The following is a 25,629-nucleotide window of genomic DNA, read 5'->3' on the forward strand; positions in this document are numbered from 1 at the left end:
ACGACGGAAGGAGTGATAAGTCTGCTGTTGGAGCCGAGTCTGTTGTACAGTGCGTGACGAATCCATTTAGGTTAGTGAGTGAAGGCGAGAAAAAGGAAGAAAATCGTGGGTTTGATGAAAAATGGAAATTAAATGCGTTTATTCCCCTATAGTGTTAATATGGACAAAATTACGACTATGGCAGCTAATCAGAACTTCTTACATCAAGTGGATAGTATTCCCCATTGTGATGGAATGGACGATATGGTTACCTTTAAGTTCCTGCTGGCGGTGTATCGGATAATTCAGACTGGACAATACCCAAAGGGGGCAGTTTTTGTTAGTTCCTTGGGACGGACATCAGGTATGTTCTATAATGAATTTAGTAAACAAATGTTGGTTACTAATGATTGGAGTGTAATATGCAAATATCTGTTTGATAGTTTTGTGACTCCATTAGGAAAACAACAAATTTTACATCTTTATGTTCATTGTTTACAAGAGCCTAACGAAAATGTTATGGAATTTGTATACACGACTCCAAAAGTGCATTACCACTTGCTCTCCTTCTTTTCCTGCAATAGCAGGCAACCCAGAAAGCTCGGCGGTCAGGTTGGTTGCGAATTCGAAAGGCGTTGGACCAAACCTGAATTTTGTAACAAATATATTAGTGTGACAAACTCCAAATAAGAGAATAAAACAAATTGTTAAGAATGACAATTTTATTATCGTGACGGAGTTGGATGACATCAAAAGTTACAAAATGATCTTACTTAAGCAGTTCAAACAAAATGAATGACAACAAACAGATACCAGAGGAAAGCATTTCTCTTTCCCCCCAAAAAAATCTTATAAAAACGAAAAAGTTACATAATGTGAAGTTTTAATATAAAACCCACACAAAAATTTTAAAAGTTGATACCCGAAAGGCAAGAACAAATGAACCGCAGTGAATGAAATTGTGCACAGATATTTAAAACATAAAATGAGGGACACGGGTTTCGTATTTTCTTAAAAAAACTGTTGGAGGGGAAGGGACCCCTCCAAACACTTGATCAATAAATATAAATAGTGCTAGTAACAATACGTCAGATGTGTATAAAGGACAGGAAGAATTGCAACGAAACTTTACGTGTGGGTAACACGCAAAAAATAAACCAATACGGGCATTTTCATTTTCCAGGAGAAAACGGTTTTACGGGGCAAAAGCCCCACCTAAAGTGTTAAAGTTGAAGCCCGATAGGCAAAAACAAGTGAACCGAAGTGAATGAAATTGTTCACAGATATTGCAGACGCAAAATAAGGATACGGGTTCCGTATTTTCCTGGATAAAACGGTTGGGTGGGGCACCGACCCCTCCAAACCTTTGATCATGAAATATCAAAAGTGCTAGTAACACTATGTCAGATGTGTGTAAAGGACATGAAGGATTGCAAGGAAACATTGTGTATGGATAATAGCGCAGAAAAAAGGAATACGGTTTGTTTTCTATTCTGCGGAAAATGGGTTTCAGGGGCAAAAGAACGCGCTCCAAAATTTCAAAATTTGACGCCAGAAAAGTAAGAAGAAGTGAACCAAAGTGAATGAAATTTTGTACAGGTATTGTAGTCACAAAATGAGGGACTACGGGTTTCGTATTTTCCTGGAAAAGACGGTTAGGTAGGGCACGAACCCCTCCAAACCTTAGATCACGAAATATCAAAAGTGCTAGTAACAGTATGTCAGATGTGTGTAAAGGACATGACGAATTGCAATGAAACTATGCGCATGGACAATGTGCAAAAAATGAAGGCACCCTTTTTATTTATTTTCTGCATAAAAACGGTTTAAGGGGGCAAAAGCCCCACCTAAAGTTTTGAAATTTGAGGCCCGAAAGGCAAAAAGAAGTGAGCCGACGTGAATGAAATTGTACACAGATATTGTAGACATAAAATTAGGGAATACGGGTTTTGTATTTTCCTTTAAATGGGGTTTGTGTGAGGCAGGGTACCCACCAAACATTTGATCACGAAATATCAAAAGTGCTAGTAACAGTATGTCAGATGTGTGTAAACGACATGACAAATTGCAACGAAACTATGCGCATGGACGATGTGCAAAAAAGGAACGTATACGTTTTATTTATTTTCTGCGGAAAAAAGTTTAAGGGGACAAAAGCCCCCACCGAAAGTTTTGAAATTTGAGGCCCGAAAGGCAAAAACAAGTGAGCCGAAGTGAATGAAATTGTACACAGATATTGTAGACATAAAATTAGGGAATACGGGTTTCGTATTTTCCTGGAAAAAACGGTTGGGTGTGGCACGGACCTCTCCAAACATTTGATCACGAAAACATTGAAATGTTAAAGGTGCCTCCTGAAATACTATAAAATAATATATATACTGTTTGAGCTCACTGTTGATCTTCCAAATTTGAAGAACCAGATGGATACACTTGTGAAACACGAAAGGTCTTATTTTACATATCCAATATCTACATAAAATTTCATCGCTTCTGTCCACTCCTTCCGCCACCAGACGCCTCGATCCACGCTAAAGTTTTTTCTTTTAAGGAAATTACGAAACACGTATTCCTCCATCTTACCTCTACAATATTTGTGCACAATTTCATTCACTACGGTCCACTTGTTTTTGCCTTTTGGGCGTCAATTTTCAAAATTTTCGGTGTGGGTTTTTGACCCCTGAAACAGCTTTAACGGAGAAAATAAAAATACACGTACCGGTATTCGTTTATTTTATGTGTAGTATCTACCTACCAAATTTAATCAAAAGCGGAGTGTTACACTGGAGAAGTGTTACTTGTCAGTCATTGTAGAATTATTTTCCCTGTTTCTCCACCAAGAAGAAATTGTCTGACAAGTAAAGGGTCCAAATGGATGAATCGAGTTGCGGAATGAGACGTAGAGTGACTGATGGAGGGTGTGGAAATATGTAAATGTGCAAAGTTATAAGGGCTAAACGTCATAAGAAACGGAAAGGGTCAAAATTGATGGGAAAAGGGCTATGCCATGTTATTGAAATACATCAAATAAACTGTTGAATCGTGCAAGTAGTGAAAGATAGACAATGCAAACGGTGGTAGTTTCACATATTGACAAAATGTGATCTACAATGGGCAGAGTAAATCACGAGCTTCCCGCTGCACCTTCAAATTCGCCATTTTGAAATCTGTGATAATTTTGGAAATGGAAAAGTAGTGACGTGATATATCAGTTAGGGCCAGCATGTTCTCAAAAGTCAATTATGAACTTTATTGATGGTTATCTGTACTTATTTGTTAGATTTAGGATAATCTTCATAGTTATTTACGAAAATTTAGGAGACTGAAACTCGTACGTTGAAAGTTTGGACTATCACGAAAACACATGTAAGTTAAACATGTTCAAAGCCAAGAAGACTAACCTCGATATTTGATATCCAAGTTGTGTATTATTATATTTCACTGTCGAATATCAAATTTCTGTGTTAGTTTTCTTGGTTTGTAGATATGTGAATTATTTCTTGTCCATAATACGACTAATAACGCTAAAAGACTCACAAATCAAATTTAGTTAGTACCTTTAGTATTTCTTACAATCAACGTACAATTGTAGTTATTAGCCTTTCGATAATTATGAGCCTCATAGACTCCTTCTTTCTTACAAATATTAGTATCAAGTATTAGTATCTTAACGGTAACCCACTGATAAACTGTAAGCAACCCCTGTAAAATGAAATGAAGTATTTCATTTTAACGAACACGATTATGCTCTTTAGACTAAGGGAGACAATGATTAAGGCAAGTAAATGTTCATGGAAGATATGATGGAATGAGAATGTGGAAGGAAATTGGAGTATCCCGAGAAAACCGACACATGATACGATGGTGTCTACCACAAAGTTTCTTGGCTTAGGATCGAACCACAGGCCCCACGTAGCAGAGACAAGCTGTTTACCACTGTGTCACCGTGTCCTCCCCTATCCCTAAGAGACGCGGGCATCCAGTTAAGAATAACTGACAGAAAAAACATGCTTACCATTTTCGCACGAAGGAAACTCCACGAATCCCACATTCTGATTGATTGTACTTCTTGTAGGTTGGTTTACCATACGCAATATTTAGTATATCGATACATCTGTCAGAATCATACTGTTTCCTCCAAAGTAGGGGTAGGGTGACTTAGTGATAGAGCGCTTATTTCTGGTGCGGGATGGATCTCGTTCGATTCCAGACTATAAAAGTTTGTAGTGGATACCATCGTACCCGTGAGATTTCTCGGGATTATCCTGTTTTCTTCTACATTCTCCTTTCACGAATTATTTCCCAAAAATTAGCTTATATCTATTATCTCTATTTATTATTGGATCGGATTTCAGTTTAGCATCCCTTCGGTAGCAAAATTACATGAGATATGGAGCTACGGATTAACGCGAGATCCGAAAATGGTGGACATTCTTATCTTGGAGGTGTAAGTGGCTGATAAATCGTTAGGCGAAGTGGGATTAGGCTAGATGGGATGGAATCATCTGAAAAGGTAGGGGGACGGTAGGTAGCGGTATGAGTCGCGATGTTTCCCATGCCTATCTTTGCCCATTGTAATTGCTTAGGAACTGGGGGGACGCCATACACAGTTTTTTTTGGAGGTGAAGGTGGGGCCCCCGCGTTCCCACGCACTTTTACAACTGCTGCTAAATATTAATTGCAGTGAGGACTAACGAAAAATATTCATGATAATAATAATAATAATAATAATAATAATAATAATAATCATAATAATAATAATAATAATAATAATAATAAAGGATCTGAATGATAAAGGTATTTTTTTAATTTCTTTACAATTCCTGTGGGTTTCCGTGAATGTGGTTATATTGCTTTTATAAGAAATAAAGAGGCTTCAAACAACAAATATGATTTGTATAAAAGAAAAAGAGCCTTATCAGTTGTTTCACAACTGACCTTGTGTCTGTTTTTTTTAAACACAATGTTACAAGACACAGAAGCCACGAGTGCGAGCAGCTTGCTTTTTTCCCTGAGGGCAGATTCAGTACTAAAATTAAGACTTTCATTCTGTCAATTTATGTGTAGCTATGAGTCAATCACACAGGTTCTTTGCAACGCTGAATTTTACAAGAAAGGTTTTGTTCATCGGATAGGAAGCGAAGTCCATCATACGTTGTAATCACTTCCCCTCTTTTGCACACTGTGTGAAATTTAACTTGTATACTGTAGTAAGGTACAGAAAAGAGAATGCTATTTTTTAAAGAGAGAATGACATTATCGAATAAGATTGACCATTATCACAATATATTCAAGATGAAAAATATTCATTTAACAGTCGTCATACTTAGTTGTCTGCACTGAAATTCCCATAATGTGCTTTATTCTTTTCTAATATGAACACCGAGCTTCTTCGTGGCTAAGTGGTTAGGGCACGCGCCTTTGGCGTGAGAAACCCGGGTTCGATTCCGACGAGAGCTCATGTAGTTCGGAATTCACGATTAATCAGTAGGTCCCGTCTCATATAGCCTCTCTGCTGAAAGGGACGATAAAATCAAGTCAACGCATATTGAGCACCATAGGAGATATAACTCCGAGAGGAATTTTGTCCCTGGAAAACCTCCCAAAATCATCAATGGTACGAAATATGTCTGCAATGCAACATGTCAATCATTTCCAACTCTATGCTCTGTGACCTAGTTTGCTTTTCATGTTTTCAGTAAACTAGACAGACAAAAGGAAGAATAGAGGCTTCCTTCCAGAAAATTGTGTTCGAAGGTGGGGGGTCACACAGGCCCGAATCCGCGGGCAGTTTAGGGGGCCGGGCTCACCCTAAATTTTTACATGAGATTGAAATATGAGCATTAAAGTAGTCAGCCATTAGGAATTTTTTTGTCTTAGAATGATACCAGATTCGACTTCTGGTGTAAGCTCAACTTTCAGTTGTGTGTCATTTGCAGTTCTCGTCTCATACAGATTCGTTGAAAAACCTCTAAACATGTGCTGTGACTAGTATGCGAACTAAAGTTTTCTTTTTTAGCAAACGAGATATACATTTCTTGCTTTAGAGTCTGCCCTGTAATCCAGTTTTTCTGGAGGCGAGATAGTATGGTTGGGAACGGTCGATCAGATTCAAATTGCGAACCCACATCAAAAAGACCTTCCTTTATAACCTTAGTGTTGTATAAGGACGAAAAACAAAAATATAACGATAGTTCCAGTAATAGATATTCTAGGAAAGAGATTTGTAGCTGGTTTTGAAATAGAGAAAGGACAGTGCCTGAGCTTTATTAATATTACTAGCATATATTACCCGCTTTGCTGAGTTGAAATGAAAATTTAAATGCACAACTCCGTATTTCATGTGTTCAGTACCCGTGAAATATGCTGTTTTCGTTTTAATGGCATCGATTTAAACAGCATCGGAAAGATGATTGATCATCTCGGCAACCCCAAAAATCATGGATTCGACACCAATAATGGTCATTTTTGTTCATTTATATGCATATTTCCTCCTCCTCCATTTTGCTGGCCATGGCATCGAAAGTGTCACTGTTTATCTCAGCGACCCCCCACAAATGTGGATTCAGCACTCGGTCATTTTTAATCATTTTTCATCATTTTTCAATATATTGTGGGGTTGAATTTGAATTTAAACGAGATAGAAAGTACCACTGTTCATCTAAGCGACCCAGAAAACTATAAATTCGACACTGATAGCGGCCATTATCGATCATTTTATATATATCACTTTCTCGCCTTCCCGCAAGTGGCGAAGCTGATCTTGCATTTAAACCGGATCGAAAATGTCACAGTTCATCAGAATGATCCCGAAAACTGTGAATTACACACTAATATTGGTCATTTTCGATTATTATTATATATAGCTCCCCTACCCCCGTGCTGCGGCACACGGCATCAGAATATTCACTGTTGATCTCTGCTACTCCTAAAACTATTGATTCGACACTAATATTAGTCATTTTCGATCATTTTTAAATGTTTATCCTTTCTCCTCTATTGCACCCTCCCCCTTCCCAATTATTAGGGCTGAACGTAGATTGAAACAGCATCAGAAGTGTCACTGTTTGTCTCATTGACCCCGAAAACTATGGAGATTCAACAATAATATCGGTCATTTTTGATTATTTTTAAATTTCTCTCCGTCCTCCTCCCCTACGTTGCTTCATCAAAGTGAATAGCCTAAAGTAATTCCTGCCCCTAAACTCATGTATGCTGAAAATTTTATTTAGATCGGTCAGGTTGTTCAAGATTGAAGTCACAAAGGCAGTCATTTATATTTTATTTTTTTACATATATTTTCCCCTCCCCCTCCCCTACGTTGGCTCGTCAAAGTGAAACGGTAAAAAAACACTCAAGGCCCGACGTTCATGTATATAAAAAAAATAGATAGAGATTGGTTGAGTGGTTCAAAAGTTATTAGGTTTTACTAGTTTTTATTTATACGTCCCCCTCCCTTCCTCCTAGGATGTACCGTTAAAGTGAAATTAGGAAAACGTTTCCAGATCCGAACCTCATATATCTTGAAAATTTGATTGCGATCGGTCAGATAGTTCAATAGTTATTAAGTTACAAAAATAGTCACTTTCAGTCTTATATAAATTGGATTTATATATCTCCCCTCCTTCCCCACCCCCACGTTGATCCGTCAAACTTAAATTACAGAAACGATCCCAGGTCTGAGGCTCATCTATGTGGAAAATTTGATCGAGATCAGTCGAGTGGTTCAGGAGTTATTAAGTTTTATTTATTTTTACATTCCTCCCTGTCAGTTCTACCATCAAAGTGAATAGCCTAACCAGCCCAGCCGTGGAACTCCTCCATGTTACAAATTTGATCAAGATTTGTTATGCGGTTCGGGAGATTTAGTCAAAAACATAGTGTTTTTCAATTTTATATATATTGAAATTAGTGTAAAATCCATAGTTTTCGATATTAGTGTAAAATCCATAGTTTTCGCGGTCGCTGAAATATATATATATTAGTAGTGTCGAATCTAAATATTTTTCTACGGAGGCAAGGTAAAATTTTACGGCACTTTCCATCAGCCCCTCCCCCTTTCCAACAGAACGGCGGATGCATCGCTTTTACCACTAGCAATCCTCTACATTGAAACTTTTCCCAAATAGGCAGTACTGGCATCGATAGAAGGAAAACAAAGACTTTGAAGGGCCGGATCGGGGTAGGGGAAGAGAAGATTCACAGCGTTAGGCAAATTTCAATTAAATTAACAATTAACGATTAATCTGTAAATTTAATTGTTAATTTCAATTAACAACTGAAGTAATTAATGGTTAATTGTTAATTGCAGTTGGCCATTAATAAAGGAGAATCAATTGCAATTAATCAATCGATTGAAAGTAATTGCAGTGGAAAGTAATTGCGATTGAATTCAGTCATTCAATTGCAATTGAAATTAATTGGCAATTAATTCAATTGCAATTGATTTCCACAGCAATTACTTTCAATTGATTGATCAATTGCAATTGATTTTCACTGATTAATTTTCAAGCTGTAGTTCAGAGAGGGTGTGGGACAATGAAAACTTTAGCCATGACCAGTTGACCTACCACCCATCGTGACCCACGACCCACCGTGACCCACTCTGACCCACGACCCACCATGAACCACTCTCACCCACTGTGACCCACAGACCCGTAGAAACCCATTATCATCAACTCTGACTATAATTCATGCCCTCTTCTCTACTGACTAAAGAGTTTAAACTTGTAATAAAACAACGCTATGAAATTATTTAACTCATTGGAGTTTGAATTTCTACGATCAATCACTCAAGCACCGCTCTATTACAATAACGGTGGATCTGACCTTTTTAATATAAATAAAATAGAATTTGTTTGAGTGTCTGTCTGTCTATCTGTGTGCGGCCTGTGAACCAGACGAGTGGACGAAAGTTTTATAAATTTGGTCACGGGTAGCTTGGTCTAGGCCCCAGATCAAGACGAAGAGTGTTTTTTTTCAACCGGGACCGGCCTGGGGACCAGACAAGTTGGCCAAGAGTAACCAAATTTTGGCCACGAATATCTTGGTTCAGGACCCAGACAAAGGCGAAGCGTTTTTGACTAAACTCCAACCAGGGGGTCTCAGGGGGCGTTTACCGGGACAAGTAAAAGTAGTAGAAAATGACCGAAATGAGTGTCGATTTCATAGTTTTCGCGTTCGCTGATATCAATGGTGAAACTCCGATCGCATTAACTTCCAAATTCACCCTATTCGGCTGCGGGCCGTGGGTCAACTGAGGGGAAGGGATACCGAAACGTAAAAGTAATCTAAAATGACCGATATTAGTGTAAAATCCATAGTTTTCGCGGTCGCTGAGATAAATGGCGATACTCCCACAGGCGTTGACTTCCAAATACAGCCGCCATCGGCTGCGGGCCAGAGGCGTTGTTTTTCCAAAATTGGAACCAGAGGATCATAGGGGCTTTTACCGGGATATGTAAAAGTAGTAGAATATGGCAGATGTTAGTGTCACATTCATAGTTTTCGCGGTCGCTGAGATAAATGGCGATACTTTCATTAGCGATTGTTTTCTAATTCAGCCACCATTGTATGCGGGCCGGGAGTCACCGGGGGTGAATTGCGAGACATGCAAAATTATGGAAAATGACCGATATTAGTGTCAAATCCATAGTTTTTACTGTCGCTGAGATGAATAATGATACTCCAAAGGCGTTGACTTTCAAATGCAGCCGCCATCGGCTGCGGGCCAGAGGCGTTGTTTTTTCAAAATTGGAACCAGATGATCATAGGGGTTTTACCGGGATATGTAAAAGTAGTAGAAAATGGCAGATTTTAGTGTTACATTCATAGTTTTCGCGGTATCGGCTGGAGGCCAGAGGGGATTTTTTCACAATTGGAACCTAGGGGGTCTCAGGGAGCGTTTACCGGGACATGTAAAAGTAGTAGAAAATGACCAATATTTGTGTCGAATCCATTTATCGGGATTTCTCAGATGTATGGTGACATCCCCGATAGTGTTTACGTTCAAATTCAGCCCCCATCAGCCTTCACAATGAAAACACATGTACGTTGTTGGGTATATATTCACACAAAATATATCCAATTTTGGAAATGTTTCTTAATTGTTCTTCCGTTGTTCAGTTTGTTTACATTGATACTTTATCTGATCAGTGCGAAGAACGGGCATAACAGCTAGTACGAAATGGTAAAGTGTTTCTCATGGACCAAATTACAATGAATTCAATTACATAGATAATTATTATAATTATCATTGATAATTATTACCTTGTTGAATTATAGATACTTTTAAGTGGAAAAAGGATTAAAATTTGAAATCCAAAATCAAGGTAAAGGAGACCAACGTAAATGAAAAAAGTATAAAATTTTTCATATAATTAAGCGTACCGAAACTTAAAATTTCCATGTAATTAAGCTTACTGTACAAATTGTATATCTCTTTTCCCATAATTTAATTTCCTTGTGCTCTGAACGCTAAACACAAGCTTCAGCAATTATTATAATAAAAAGCAGTTGATATATAATGCGAAGCACTGTATTTTGTTTCTCAATTTGTTTCTCAACTAACACCGATCGTTTTCGATTATTTTTTACAAATCAACCCACTACCAATTTCCCATATGTAGAAAGTCCTTCCTTCCATAAAAGAGATTTAAAAAAATGCTAGGACACGTTCTGCTTATTTTTAGCTCCATAAATTGATGTCGAGTTTCGTGTCGAGCCGAGTTTGACAAATAGCTCCCTCGTTCAGCTCGTTTCAACTCGTTTTGAAATCATGATCTGATTATACTGGAAAGAGCAACCATGAAAAATGTAAACAGTAATGTAGAATACTTTTAGTGGTGCTCATGACAGGGTTGCATTTTGTCTCGTACTTTTAGTGCATCTAGTCTCGTCTCGATAGCGAAACGACTATAGATTTTTATAACGAGACAGCGTCAAATGCCGTGAGCACCGGCGTCATTAACTTGTTCCGCAACCAACGAATTTCGGGATGTTTTTTTGCATAGTTTTCTGTCATTTTGTACGCCTATTCTCACTTTTTGTGCGTCACCGCAAGTGGATCAAAGTGAGCCTACAAATATGGCTAAACAAGTTTTTTCATTTTCTGCGGAAATACGGTTTTAGGGGGCAAACGCAACCACCCAAAATTTTGGAAGTTGTTTCCTGAAAGGCCAGAGGAAGTAATCCGAAGTGAATGAAATTGTGCACAGATATTGTAGACATAAAATGAGGGAATACGAGTTTCTTATTTTCCTGAAGAAGAAAAAACGTATAGGTGGGACCCAGACCCCTCCAAAACTTAGATCCTGAAATATCAAAAGTGCTAATAACAGTATGTCAGAGTACTTGAATGACATGAGGAATTTAAACGATATATTTTGTAGGGACAATACGCAAAAAATAAACGAATATGTTTTTTATTTTGTGCGGAAAAGCGGTTTTAAGGGGCAAAAGCCCCCTCCAAAAAGTTTTGAAATTTGGGGCCCAAAAGGCAAGAAGAAGTGAACAGAAGTGAATGAAATTGTGCACAGATATTGTAGACGTAAAATGAGACAATTAGGTTTCGTATTTTCCTATTAAAAACCGTTGAGTGAGTCACGAACCTTTAGAACCGTTGATTACGAAATATCAAAAGTGCAAATAAGCATACGTCACAGGTTCGTAAAGAATATGGAGAATAGCAACGAAGCTTTGTATAGGGACGATTTGCAAACCAATAAGTTAAACGCGTTTTAATATTTGCGGAGAAACAATGATGGGGCCTATTCCCCATCCGAAAAAAGTAAATATTACCGTAATAGCGCAGGAAGGAGTGGACTGAAGCAAGTGAAATTGTGTGTAGATATTATATAGTCCCTATGTAAAATAGGACATTTCGTGTTTCTCAAGTGCCTCTATCCGTTTTGCTTCAAATTTGGCTGATCAACAGCAAACTGAACATAAATCAATACGTGTTCTTGTTTATGCGCAAAAACTTTGTAAGCGTTAAAGCTGCTTCCTGAAATACTATAAAATACGCTATAGTGTTTTTGCTTGTACCCGATCTGCGAAATTGAAAAAATCGGATGGAGACAAGACACTTGTGAAACACGAAAGCCATATATTACATATCCAATATCTACATACAATTTTGTTCGCTTCGGTGTACTCCTCTCGCTACTCAACGCCATGGTCCATTCAACAGTTTTTTATTCTTTCAAGAAAATACGAAACACGTATTCTCTCGTCTTACCTCTATAATATTTGTGCACATTTCATTCACTTCGGTCCACTTCTTCTTGCCTTTTGGGTCAAATTCCAAAATTTTGGACGGGGGCTCTTGCCCACAAAAACCATTTTCCCCCGAAAATTAAAAAACGTATTCGTTTATTTTTATACTATTATTTATAGACAGAGTATCGTTGCAATTTTTCATGTCCTCTAGACACATCTGACATGCTCTTACTAGCACTTTTGATATTTCGTGATCAAAGGTTTGGAGAGGTCCGTGTCCCACCCAACCCTTATTTTCAGGGAAATATGAGCCCTGTATTCCGCCATTTTATGTTTACAATATCTGTGCAAAATTTCATTCACTTCGGTTCACATCTTCTTACCTTTCGGGCGCGAAATTTGAAAATTTTGTGTGGGTTCTATTGCTCCCGAAAACCGTTTTCCCGCAGAAAATAGAAAAAAGTATTCCTTTATTTTTTGCGTATTGTCCGTACACCAAGATATGTCGCAATTCTTCGTGTCCTTTACACACATCTGACACATTGTTACTAGTACTTTTGGTATTTCATGACGAAAAGTTTAGAAGGGTCCGTGCCCCACCCAGCCGTTTTTTTTTTCAGGAAAATACGAAACCCGTATTCCCTCATTTTACATCTACAATATCTGTGCACAATTTCATTCACTTCGGTTCACTTCTTCCTGCCTTTCGATCAACATTCATAATTTTGGGTGGGGGCTTTTGCCCCCTAAAACCCTTTTTCTGCAGAACATAAAAAATACTCGTATTCGTTTATTTTTTTCGTAGTATCCATACACAAAGTTTTATTGCAATTCTTGATGTCATTTGCATACTTCTGAAATACTGTTACTAGCACTTTTGATATTTCATGATCAAAGGTTTGGAGGGGTCCGTGCCTCACCCAGCCGTTTTTTTCAGGAAATTACGAAACAGATATTCCCTTATTTTACGTCTAAAATATCTGTGCAAAATTTCATACCCATCGGTTCATTTCTTTTTGCCTCTCGGGCGTTAAGTTTTAAAATTTTGGGTGGGAGGTTTTACCCCCTAAAACCGTTTTTCCACAGAAAATTTTAAAAAACGTATTTGTTAATTTTTGTGTATTGTCCATACGTAAAGTTATGTTGCAATTCTTCATGTCCTTTACATACACCTAACATACTGTTACTAGCAATTTTGATATTTCGTGATCAAATATTTGGAGGGGTCCGTGCCCCTCGAACCGTTTTTTTTTTTTTTTAGGAAAATACGAAACCGTATTTCCTCATTTTACGTCTGCAATATATGTGCAGAATTTCCTTTACTTCGGTTCAGTTGTTTTTGCCTTTCGGGTGTCAACTTTATAAATTTTGGGTGGGGCTTTTATATTGAACGTTTACATTATGTAATTTTTTCTTTTTTATGAGATTCTTGTTTGGGGGGAGTAGAGAATTGCTTTCCTCTGGTATCTCTTTCTTGCCATTCATCTTGTTTGAACTGCTTAAGTAAGATCATTTTGTCATTTAATTCCGTCACGATAATAAAATTGTCATTCTTAACAATTTGTTTTATTCTTTTATTTGCAGTTTGCCACACTGATATATTTGTTACAAAATTGAGGTTTGGTCCAACGCCTTTCGAATTCAAAACCAACCAAACCGCCGATCTTTTTGGGTTGCCTGCTATTGCAGGAAAAGGAGAATAGCAGGTGGTAATGCACTTTTGGAGTCGTGTATACAAAAGGTTACCGATAGTTATGTGGTTTGTACCGGAAGGACAGATCGAACAGCGATCCTTACGAATATAATGGAGGGTATGATACCCGCTCTTAAATATGAGTTGTTTAAATACGATACTCCAAATGACTTAGATACATTAATGAATGAAGTGCGAAAGTATGAAATGCATTCCAGAAATCATTTTGTATACAATAGCATAATTAGGAATAAAACAGTGGCGGAGCAAAGGGAAGTCAATCGTAGCTTTCGCTCTAGTGTTACATATAGTTCATTACCAGGTATAAACAAACTTGGTGGTAGTTTTGCCAGGGTTAATGTCTCTTCGAAAGAAAGGGTTAGGCCCACTACTTGGAAGTCAAGGAGCCGGGTGCAATCCCAGCTAGACCGCGACTCTAGAAATAATTCTAAAAGGGGTGCTCAAATGTTATTGGGTACAAATAAACAGTTTAATAATAAGGATTTAGTAGCTTCTTTCGTTGAAGTATTTATATTAGGACAGCGTATCATCGGGGGATAGATAGCTGCTCATCGGTGAGCTTACTCAATAAAGAATGTTTTGATGAGTGGAATCAGAAACAAAGAAATCCTGTTAAGGTTTTGAAGGAGATGTTTACGGGTGTTGGAATTTCGGGTAAAGCCTTGACTCTTACGTCGTGTGTTTATATACCTTTAAAATTCAGCAATAAAGTTTATCGGCTGAAGTTCTTTTTAGTGGACCGACTAGAGCCGAAATTTATTATTGGTATCGGTGAACTGAAATACTTGAATGCTCGTTCGGATTTAACATCAGATACGTATTTAGGTCAAGAAGGCATTGCGGTGCCCATCCTATATAAACCTTCTCGTAAAAAATCTGTGGGTAATTTGCAGTGAACAAGTAGCAGTGCCGTAGGAGTTAAAACCCGAACTAACAATTGTGCATCCAACTCCCAGTTTTTAGCTAGATTATTTATGAAAATTCCGGATGTTGGCTTGGATGATTTCAGAGTCACCGAACGGTGTGCTCCGTCAGTGTCATTGAGTGACGTCACGATGTCCAGTCCAGACATTAATGTGACAGCTGTGAAAGGTGAAGGTTATGAAATTTCATATTTTGAGAACTCTCAGAATGGTAATCCATCATTTAATAAGAAGCGTTGTGAGAACGGTCAGGACATTCGTAAGTCGTCGTCGGCGTCGCCAGCGTCGGACTTAGAAGGTGAAGTGAAGTCGGGAGGAGATTTTTAACCACATGGTCTAGAGACATCAGAGGCGAGAGGCGTCGTGGTGTGCAGTCAACTAATGCCAAGCGTCGTCCAGCGTCGGCGTCGAGGTGGAAGCAGCGTCGAAGTGGTAATAATCAGGCAGTTGTTTACGATGATCAGCAAAGTAAATTGGAGTCGTTTTGGCCGGAGCATTCGATGGTTGTTCAATCGAGGCAGTGGCGTCGAGATAGCCCCGAGGGAGCGTCGCCGTCGTGGGATCGTCGTATAAAATGTGCCCAGACGTTAGTGACCTGTCTATTAGGTGATAGGATGTTTAGAGGATCAGAAAATTGTCAGGTAGGTAGTCCGAAGAGGCGTCGGAGAGGTTTCAGCCATAGTGTAGCGTTCCCATCCGCCGTCAAAGTCAGGAAAACTGCCAAGTGTCCAACACACATGGATTAACAAAAGGTCGCAAGATATGTTGATCAATTAGCAACACCCCCAACCAACTACAGAAAGATCTACACGAGCTGATGTCCTTCTTGGTATTAAAAGCAGGAGCAGGCAATAATAGATAATTCAGCATTCAGCAACAAATCAGAAAAATACCACAGATATCAAAGTAACTTAAATCTATAAATAACAACAGACACAATTGAACTTAAAAAATATTTATTAACAATTTATTTACAGGGTGATATCTGATCGTTCAGATATCCAAAACAACAATAAATTCGTCGTCGAAATACTATGTCCTAGATTCTATTTTTCAGCTTCAAATTAACTGCGTTCAATATTAGTTCAAGTCGATAATAAGTCAAATAGTAAATAGTCAATTCTCAAAAGTTATAAATAATATACAAATCTTAAGGTATTTATTATATTCAATATTCTATTAAGGAGAGAGGTTAAGATTCATAATGCCTCAGTATTATCAATAACATGCTATTCATAACGTACTTCGAAATAGTCTAAACTCTGGGGGAGATGAATACCAAATGCAATTTCAATAATAATACTTCTAATATATATATAAGTTTCAGCAAGGGTGTCATTAGCAAAAACTCAACGTCGAACATGATAACGTCGTATCTCATCCCGTAATCTTTCCAATTAAATCTTAATCTAATCAATGAATTAATCCAAATCTAATTATACTATAAAAGCAATATTTCAGGAAACGAATTATATTTAAGCAATAACAATACTCTCACAAATATGAAAATAATGATATCGGCTCGCAGCCAAAAAATGTTAAATGCTGAATTATCAATATCTTGGTAACTATAAACGTATGGGTGACGAATCGAACCACAACAAGCAACAATGGATGCGAATTGACAACCAACCAACATAAAACACACACAACGGACAAGCCAAAGAAATAATAAATAGTTCAACACTCACCTCACACTTCCTTTGGGTTTATAATTACCTCCTTATACATTGGACCTGGGACTTCATGTCGTCTTGCAAGTGAAAAGGAGGAATCGAGAATAATTTGGTCGTTGCTGTATAATCTAGACAGGAAATATTAAAGTATTGACTATCCTTAGTCAATTTGATTGAAAACAAAGCTTTTCAGTCAGCATACAAGTTGCTGCACTTTGCAACACTCCCTTGTAAGAAATTACAATTGAGTGGCAAATATTTAATATTCTAAAGAATACTTTAATTGGGCCCAATGAGGATATTTCCAATAAAGAAACTTTTCTTTCTGATCAATTCACTAAGTTGCTGCCTCGAGACTTCCCACTTTCGCATTCCACCATTTGCAAAAACGTCAAATTCAAGAAAAAGTAAAAGTACTTTCTTGTGATAGTGGGAATAAACCTTATTAATACAAACTAGAGGTTTAATTGCCATGCGCACTTACGCCTCCCACATCCCCATTTCACCATTCAAAATGAGTCCACTGTATCTCATTGAAAAGTAGCATTTAGTGAGTTGCATTCAACAAATAACTCTTTGGAATGCTTAAACAGACTAAAGTGGGATCTTTCAGCCAGTTCATGCGCAAGTTACCCACGTTCTCATTCCACTAAAAATAGAGAACTGAAAAATAACATCAACGAGGGATTTCCTCGAACAAGGTAACTCGGCGGTTTGACCAGACTTAGTCTAATATATCTTTTTCTTGTATTCGTCCGGAACACGGCAGAAAAACAAGGAACAAAAATAATGAAATTAACTGAAAGAGCGGAAAAGAAAGAAACTCCACTCAAATGGAAAACACAATTGGGCACAAGCAGCACTAAACCACATTCACAAAGCAAACCTCTTCTTTTACTTCACTTCTTTCGCTGCACTTCTTTTTTTGAAATTTTCGTAAAACTAATTCACAGCAACAACTCACTATTCTCATTATTGTTACTTTACACACCACGATGAAATCCAACAAGGACTCTGGTTAGAATCAAATGATGAATCAAGTGTCCTATTAACAGAAGTCCGCTTCTACCATATAGAACGCTAACAGAATAAACGTTCTCCTTCCCTCGAACAACCAAACCAAGACTTCTACACGCCTCGGGCACTACATAGTTAGTTCGCCGTCACTACGAACGGGCGAACCCACCAAAGCACCTGGCGCCACAATCGCATCATGAGAGAATCGCGTAACGTCCACGGCCTTGAGGCAATATGACAGAATACCTCCCCTCTCTCTCCTTAACTACAACTCCAGCTGATAAACAGCTCGCAATTTACACATTCTTTTCTTCAATTTTTCTTCTTTTCTTTTTTTTAAAGTAATCAAGACAGAAAAGATACATAAATTTGTACACTCTCTTTCATGAGGAAAGCATGATTTACATTAATAAGATGTTTTTAATCCTTTTCTTCTTATTTTCCCTCTCTCCACAGCTCATCGTAACGAGATCGTTACAATAGGGAAACATCAGCGTCGGCGTCGGTGGACAATAATATTATGAGTGATGATAGCTTCCAAACCAGGGACAGTGATCTTGGATTATCGATGGACTTAGGGTGTAGTAAGGACCATCGGTTGATTTCAGAGCGTCGGTTTGACCGTTCATCGAGAGAGGCGTCGGCGTCATTGATCCAAGACCTTCGAGATGATTACTGCGGTGTGGTAACAGAAAATAAATTAAGTAATAAGTCTATGTCCCTTCCCCAGAGGTTATATGGAAGAGGGTGGAGACGTAGGCGTCGCGACGGTATGTGTAATGGTTTAGCGTCGGCGTCTAAAATTAGTAAAAACGAATTTTTGAATAGAGACTTCGAATTTTCTGATGATGTTGTTTATGAACCTTGTTTGTTAATACGCAGCGAACTTAATGCACCTAATGATTTAGCGTTAAAGAGGGCGTCTAGTGATAATAGTGTTATGGTTTATCCTGGGCAAGGAAGGAATGATAAAAGTTTACAGTCAGCCGGTTCATTAATAAGACCAGGGCAGTCGTCGGAAGTGTTTGGTTTGGAAATTGTCGATGATTCGTCAGAAGGAACGTCGCCGTCGGTATCCAATCCTATCACCAGTGTTGCCAACCTACGAAAGAGGACATTCATGAGAGTGGTTTCCGAAATCCAATTGTACATTGGACACCAATTGAAACTGTTAGCAGCAACTTAAACAAGGTCGGTGTGAGGCGTCGCCGTCGGGCTATGCACATGCTCCCAGTGTTATATCCCAGGACCAGAATTTTAATGGAAGGAATTTTTATCCTTTAAGTGCACCACAGCCCATGGGAATGAAGGAGGTGGACATGGAACAGCGTCGGTGTGAGTCGTCGTCGTCGTCGAAGACTACGCAAGATTTCAGGATTACCGTCCTAGATAGTGCGGATAATAGCTTCGTAGATGAGATACGGAAGAAGACAACAGGGGTACAACACTTGGAGAAGTGTGGCCAACTACATTTGAGCCAGCGTCGTCCAGTGGCGTCGGTGGAGGATACCTGCAATGTATTCAACTCAGAATTAGTGGAACTTAATCGTATAGCCATACCAGAGAAGAAATCGAGTGACCTTTTGCAACAGACGTCGGAACATGGAGAGTGGAGAAGGTGCGATTGAAATGACCGTGTAGACTTCTCCGAATCTCAGTGAGGGAGCCTATAATATTATGTTGGGCAGAAATAAGAATTTTGGACCCCCTAGGAAATCCAATAATATGGAGGGACTACCGGTGTCATCATTGGAACATAAGGTGTTAGAGGTCCCACCGGTTCTTGGGCAAGAATCTTCGGTGTCTACAGACTTAGAACTACTAAAAAGGAACTTGAGTGGATCTAAGAAGAGTGGATATTCAACTTCGTCGTACCAAGTGGCTGGTTTAGCGGAAATTGGTCAGCTATTGGAGTCTTCGTGTGATAATCGGACAGTGAAAGATGATGTTCCATTACCCGTTGATTGTTCTACCATTGTGGGTTCATTTCATGATCCAGGTTTAGGAAGTGTTAATCAGAATAGTTTAAACTATTTTATAGTTGATCCTGTTGAGGTCAGTGGCGTGTCCGCAGGGTGTCAATCACAATCAAGAAGTCTAATCCAGGTAGAACCAGAGACGGCCCTAGTCTCTGATGGATGTCGTGTACAGCCAGGTATACCTCCAATCTTCAGCGATTGCCAACATGGGTTAGGCCTACCCATGGTCAACAGTAGCGGCGTTTCCAATATGGGTGCCACAAGGGTAGAGGTGCCCTTGATTTGCAGTGGAGTTCGAGATGATCCAGTCCATGTCCTGGTGTGCAGTGGTGATTCTAGCGATCCAGGAGTATCGACGGGAAATACTGATGAGCAGAGATCCATGTTACTTCATTTTGGAAGGAATGGTTCCAGTGGTCCAATAGGAGAGGGATATGGTGGTCACTATCCGGATGCTGAGGATGGGTTCAACTTTCAGAGTCAGCAAGTGTCTCCGGGAGATTCCAGTCAAGGAGGTGCATGGATTGCTGAGAGCTTAGGCATGAATTTCCAGTCACGGGGGGAAGAAGTTCATACTGTTCCTGTTCAAGTGGATCCTGAATTTGCCGAGTTGGATCTAAACTTGCAAGGGTACGTAGAACATTTGGTTAAGAAATTTCCTAATGTGTTTTGTGAACGTGTAGGTCAGATTAAGAGCTTTGGATACACCATACTTCTTAAGGATTATGTTCCCATCAGGAAAAAAGCTTATCCTCTCTCTAGAGCAGACCAGAGGGAGTTAGATAAAATTCTTGATAATCTGATGGAACAAAATATAATTCAGAAAAGTCAAAGCCAGTGGGCTTTTCCGTGCTTTTTGGTAGGCAATAAAACGGGGGATAAGAGATTGGTAATTAATTATCAAGATTTGAATAAGAAACTCTGTATCAATGCGCAGTATACGCCAAGGATAGAAGATGTATTAGCGAGTTTGTCTAAAGGAACTATTTATAGCCACCTTGATGTACAAAAAGCATACTGGCATTGAAACTTTCCCCGGAATCTACTCAGTACACAGCATTTTTAACCCATAGAGGCTTATTTGAATTTAAATTTCTTCCTTTTGGGTTAGCTACCGGATCTTATATGTTATCCAAGGTTTTAACGGAACTGTTATATCCATTGAAGAATGAAGGAGTCGAGTGGTTCTTTGATGACGTTTGTTGCATTTCCACGAATATTGAATCCCATAAGCATCTTTTAGAGAAGGTGTTGGAAAAATTTGGCGAAGCGGATATAACTTTATCTGTGAAGAAGACTAACTTGTTTCGCAAAAGGATTTCATATTTAAGGTATGAAATAGAAGGAGGAAATATGTATTTAGACCCTTCTAGGATAGAAGTGATCAAGAAATTACCAGCACCGAAAACTAGAAAAGGGTTAATATCATTGGTTAGTTTTCTCCAATATTATAGTAAGTTCATCCCTCAATTCCATGAAGTCATAGAACCTATGACTCGACTACGTTCACCACGGCAGGAGTATTATTGGGGTGCCGAACAGCAAAAGGCGTTGGAGCATATTAAGGAACTTTTTGAGAGTCATGTGACCTTAAAACTTCCGGATTTGGATAAGAAGTTTATAGTCAGCGCAGATGCCAGTTTAAAATCCTTAGGCGGCTGTATTGAGCAGGAGGATGACCAAGGTAGGAAGCGTCCAATTGCGTTCTTTTCCAGGAAACTGAAGCCTTATGATAAAAATAAGCCTATATTAGTTTTGGAGCTATTAGCGGCTATCGAAACAATGGAACGGTTTAAAACCTACCTGCATTCGAAATTCGAATTGCGAGTGGATCATATGGGACTAGTCTAAGAGATGCGCAACCTGCGGAGTGTTAGGAAATATGGTAGCTTGCTATATCGTTTATTTGCCTTTGATTTTGAAGTTAAGTCAGTCTCCACGAATATGAATATCTCCGCGGATTTCCTTTCTAGGTTATATGATACTGAAAATTATGAATCAATGCATTTGGACCCTACATATGAAGAGAAAATGACAAACCTGTGTATGGTTAATATGTGGGCAATGCCTTTTGCTATTCAGTCGGTGCAAGAGCATCAGGAGAAGGACCCTTTATTAAGATCAATCATCGAAAAAATAAGGAGGAAGGAATCAGTTCATGGTTATAAAATGGTGCAAGGAATTTTGTGTAAAAAGACCAAGGCCCATAGTAATCCATATAAGATCTGTTGACCTAAGAAGTTAGCCCCGAATATAATTGAGTATTATCATTCTTCCATTTTGCCCGGAAGTCACCTAGGATTGGGCAAAACGATGGGAAAGGTGTCCACAAGATATTCATGGGAGGGGATGCTGGACCAAATTAAAGATTATGTGTTGTCATGCGACTTGTGTCAGAAGAACAAAAGTATTAACAAGAAGCCTATGGGTCAATTGATTGCGAGCTATGCTACGGTAGTGAATGGGTTATGGCACACAGATGTCCTTGGACCAATGCCAGATACAAGGTCAGGAAAATATTGTATGGTTGTAGTGGATTCATTTTCCAAAATGGTGTTTCTGGAACCTTTCAAGAATCTATCTAGCCAGACCTTGATAAATAAATTATACAAACTGATGTCTCGCAGAGGGTTTCGGTTTGCAATTGGGCACGATAATCATTCAGTTTACACGTCTGCTAAATTTAGGGATTTCCTGTTTAGTAATGGAATCAAGGATGTGCGTATATCCCCTTATTATGCTGCTTCTAATCCGGGGGAGAGATATATACGTACGGTAAAGGATAGTCTGAAGATATTCTTCGGAAACAAGCAGAATCAGTGGGATCGAGGATTACACGAGATTGAATTTTCGATAAATAATGCCCAACATGCAGAAACTAAATGTACTCCGATGGAAATGGTATTTTCTTATAACGTTTGTGATCCGTTGGATGTAAAATGGAATGTGCCCAGTGCCGATGTGATGAATAAAGATCCTCAATTGGTAGTAAAAACCTTGAAGAATTTAGAACAATCCTGGCGAAGGAAGAAGGAGCAATATAATAAGCGTAAATTATCTACTTCATATCAAGTGGGGGTAAGGTTTTGTTGAAAGCCCAAGTCAAGTCGTTGCTAGCAGATAAAGTCACCAAGTCATCATCTAGCCGTTGGACTGGTCCACATGAAATTATACGATTTTTAACTCAGAATACCATAGAAGTTAAAAATGTAAATGATTCTCGTGATGTAAGGAAATCTCATGTGTCATTAACGAAGAAGTATCGCAAGTTAAGACAGTAATTGCAACTTTTTTGAATGTTTGGAATGCGAAGGATGAGATTGTAAATAATTTTAGAATGTTAAATAAAATGTCGATATTTTTAATATGTAAATACTGTAAAGTGTATATATATACAAGTTATTACAGCTGTTTCTATTTGCAGGTCTGTATATGTGATAGAGGATATGATTATGAATGCGCATTATTGTCGGGATCGATCCAATATTTTGAAATTTGGTATCTATTGAATTGTCATCGGATGAATAAGATGGAGATGTTTGGAGACAGCCTTCCAGGAAAAAAAGAAAATTCAGTTCTGTAACTTGAATATTTATATTTATTCCAGTTTCTGTAAGTTACTACATTTATACAAATGTTTATATTTTGGAGTTTATATGGTGGTTTAAGAATATTTTTGTTAATTTGTTGCTATTAATTAATTTTGGTTATCTAAATAAGCTCGTCGTACTGGTTTAAGAACAATTCTAATTGGTTCTGGGTCGGACACAAGACTCCGAGATATCTATTAGACTAACTAAAGTGTGATTGTTGGAGTGAATGTGGGAGAATTTAATAAAATTTTTAATTCATTTAGTTTAATTAGTGGATGAATGATTTGAGAGGATGCTAGTAGGTAAAGTAGAAGGTGGAGCTCGTAGATAAGAACTAATTTAGACGACTAGACCAACGTGACCCAGACCTAGTTAAGAGTATATATAAAAAATATAATAAAAATCTTAGATTTTTATTTGGGGCGCTGCGATGTTGTTACGCGTCGTAACTTTATATATAAAATAAAATAAAAAATAATGAGAATAATATTAGAGTTGCATTTTAGTTTTCTTTTGTTAAAGAGTTAATCAGCGCCGCCAAGTGGTTGGTTGACGAACTATATCATCATGTATGTGAAAGATGTGTAAGGCCGCTTCATACTGAAGTTGGTGATAGCAAGGGTAAAATATAGCTAGTGTTGAATTGGATACTATACGAAATCCGCATTATTACGACGAGTTTGAGCAGATTTTGTAATGAGTTGTGATATTTCGCTCTTCTTATTAATTGAAATTTGATTACAACATTGATATAAGGTTGTTCTACGAATTAATACTAAATAGGAGGATAAAAAAAAGATTTAAGTGACTCTGTGGACGTTTAAATGGAAGGTGTAAGTCTCATTAGAAGCATATGTTTGTGGTGGATAAAGACTCCAATGTTCAAGATTTGTTAAGTTTCGTACATTCGTTGGTTTATTTAATTCTTATAAAGATATATTCGTTCATAAGAGCTTATCATTTAACCCGAATGGAGAAGTTAGTGATATATTTCTTAATGATCAGTTTTTTTAATCTGGTATTTCGTGGCAAGTAAGTAATTTTCCAAGTGAAAGAAAGCTTTATGTTATATGGTCTCCGCAATCTTCTAATGAATTTAGTGAACTATTGTTGGTCTCTCTTTGCTTCAGTTTCACAAGTTAATCAAACAAAACGTGGGGTGATTTCTCGACTGGGATCGCCTTACCCTATGCGACTGTCCATGCTTACTTAGGTAAGGTTACATGAGCACAGCGTAACACCGGAGAAACTGGAGATTTTGCCGAATTTCGTCCATGTGAATCTCTACGATAGACAAATTTCTTCAGAAATGTGCCTATTGCAGAGAGAGAGAGAGAGAGGCAGGCTCCCGGAACTGAGAGTTGCTGCTTCCATTCAAATCAACGAGATGACAAATAGACGCTTACAAAATAAGAATGCCGAATACAAACAGAAATAAAACAGCAAAGTAATAATTGCAAGCGTTATCACCTAAGGTTCCAAGATCCGAACAACATATCACTAATATCCCGAATGCCAAAATATTGTGACTTACGCAACTCCCCCTCTCTTCAAATGTGTCCTGTCAAAACAAACACAAGTTTTGGGATGAGGAACCATATTGAGACTACAATATTAAACTATATAAGTAGACTTTTAGCAGATTCGTATTGAGTTATTTTTTTCCCACAATCAGTTTTATTGATATTCAAGACAGCAAAAGCGCTATATTTGTTAACGACAAAGCGAAGTTATTGCAACACTGCGTTACACAGTGAGTCATGCATATTACAGTAGTGAGTTTTGCTATGCACAGGCTAGCTACCGAAGCACACTGAATAACGCCTGAAGGAAGCAGCGAGGATAGCGATACAGTAAACGGACCAAGCAATGCATTACAGACATTTCAAGAGAAAAAAAGAAAGATCCCTCTTTCCACACGTCATGCTGTAGTTTTAACTTCCATTTCCCCATCAACTTACATGCCTAGACTATTATACAGTTCCATTACACTTAATCCAGGGCCTTCAAACAACTTTGTTCTACGAAGGAAAACGTAGAACACTACATTGGCAGATATACCATACATAGACAGTTAAGTAGTAATAGATGAATGCAATTAACCCCACATAATATCGATTGTATAAATATACATTAGTTTCAAACAATTAGACACATAACAAACATTCACATCATATATTAATTCCACTTCACAAGTGGTAGAATTAAAACTGTAGACTGACCGTGGAATGAAAACCGTAGAAAATAGATTGTTTTTTTAATTACAATTATGAACACAAGTTATTGAAGGAAACAATGACAGTCAATGAAAGGAAGATGATCCGAGGTCGGATTTCGAGAAATAACTTGATAATGAGATGAAAAAAGAATTTTATAAAAGGAATGATTATGATGCGCTAGACACAACATGGTCGCCTGTTTCGTCTCGTCATGTGAAAATGTCTCGTTTTAGAGAGGCGAGAAAAAGCCTGTGCTTCGTCTTTGCAGTGGCGGATCTAGCTCGGGGGCGGGGGGCCTACGACCCACACT

At 38.2% G+C, this 25,629-nt stretch overlaps 1 protein-coding gene across 1 annotated transcript; it reads left to right on the forward strand.

The window, feature by feature from the left end:
- The first annotated feature begins 91 nt into the window (after window positions 1-91).
- On the forward strand, window positions 92-23,578 carry LOC145669144 (uncharacterized). The gene is made up of 3 exons (XM_081737489.1): window positions 92-343; window positions 17,985-20,137; window positions 22,932-23,578. Exons 2-3 carry the CDS (start codon window positions 19,206-19,208, stop codon window positions 23,014-23,016), a joined length of 1,017 nt encoding a protein of 338 aa, XP_081593615.1. The 5' UTR covers window positions 92-343; window positions 17,985-19,205; the 3' UTR covers window positions 23,017-23,578.
- Window positions 23,579-25,629: the final 2,051 nt, after the last annotated feature.

Source organism: Thermobia domestica, chromosome 13 (genome assembly GCF_964235325.1).
Source record: "Thermobia domestica chromosome 13, izTheDome1.hap1.1, whole genome shotgun sequence".
In the NCBI taxonomy this organism is placed as follows: Eukaryota; Metazoa; Arthropoda; class Insecta; order Zygentoma; family Lepismatidae; genus Thermobia; species Thermobia domestica.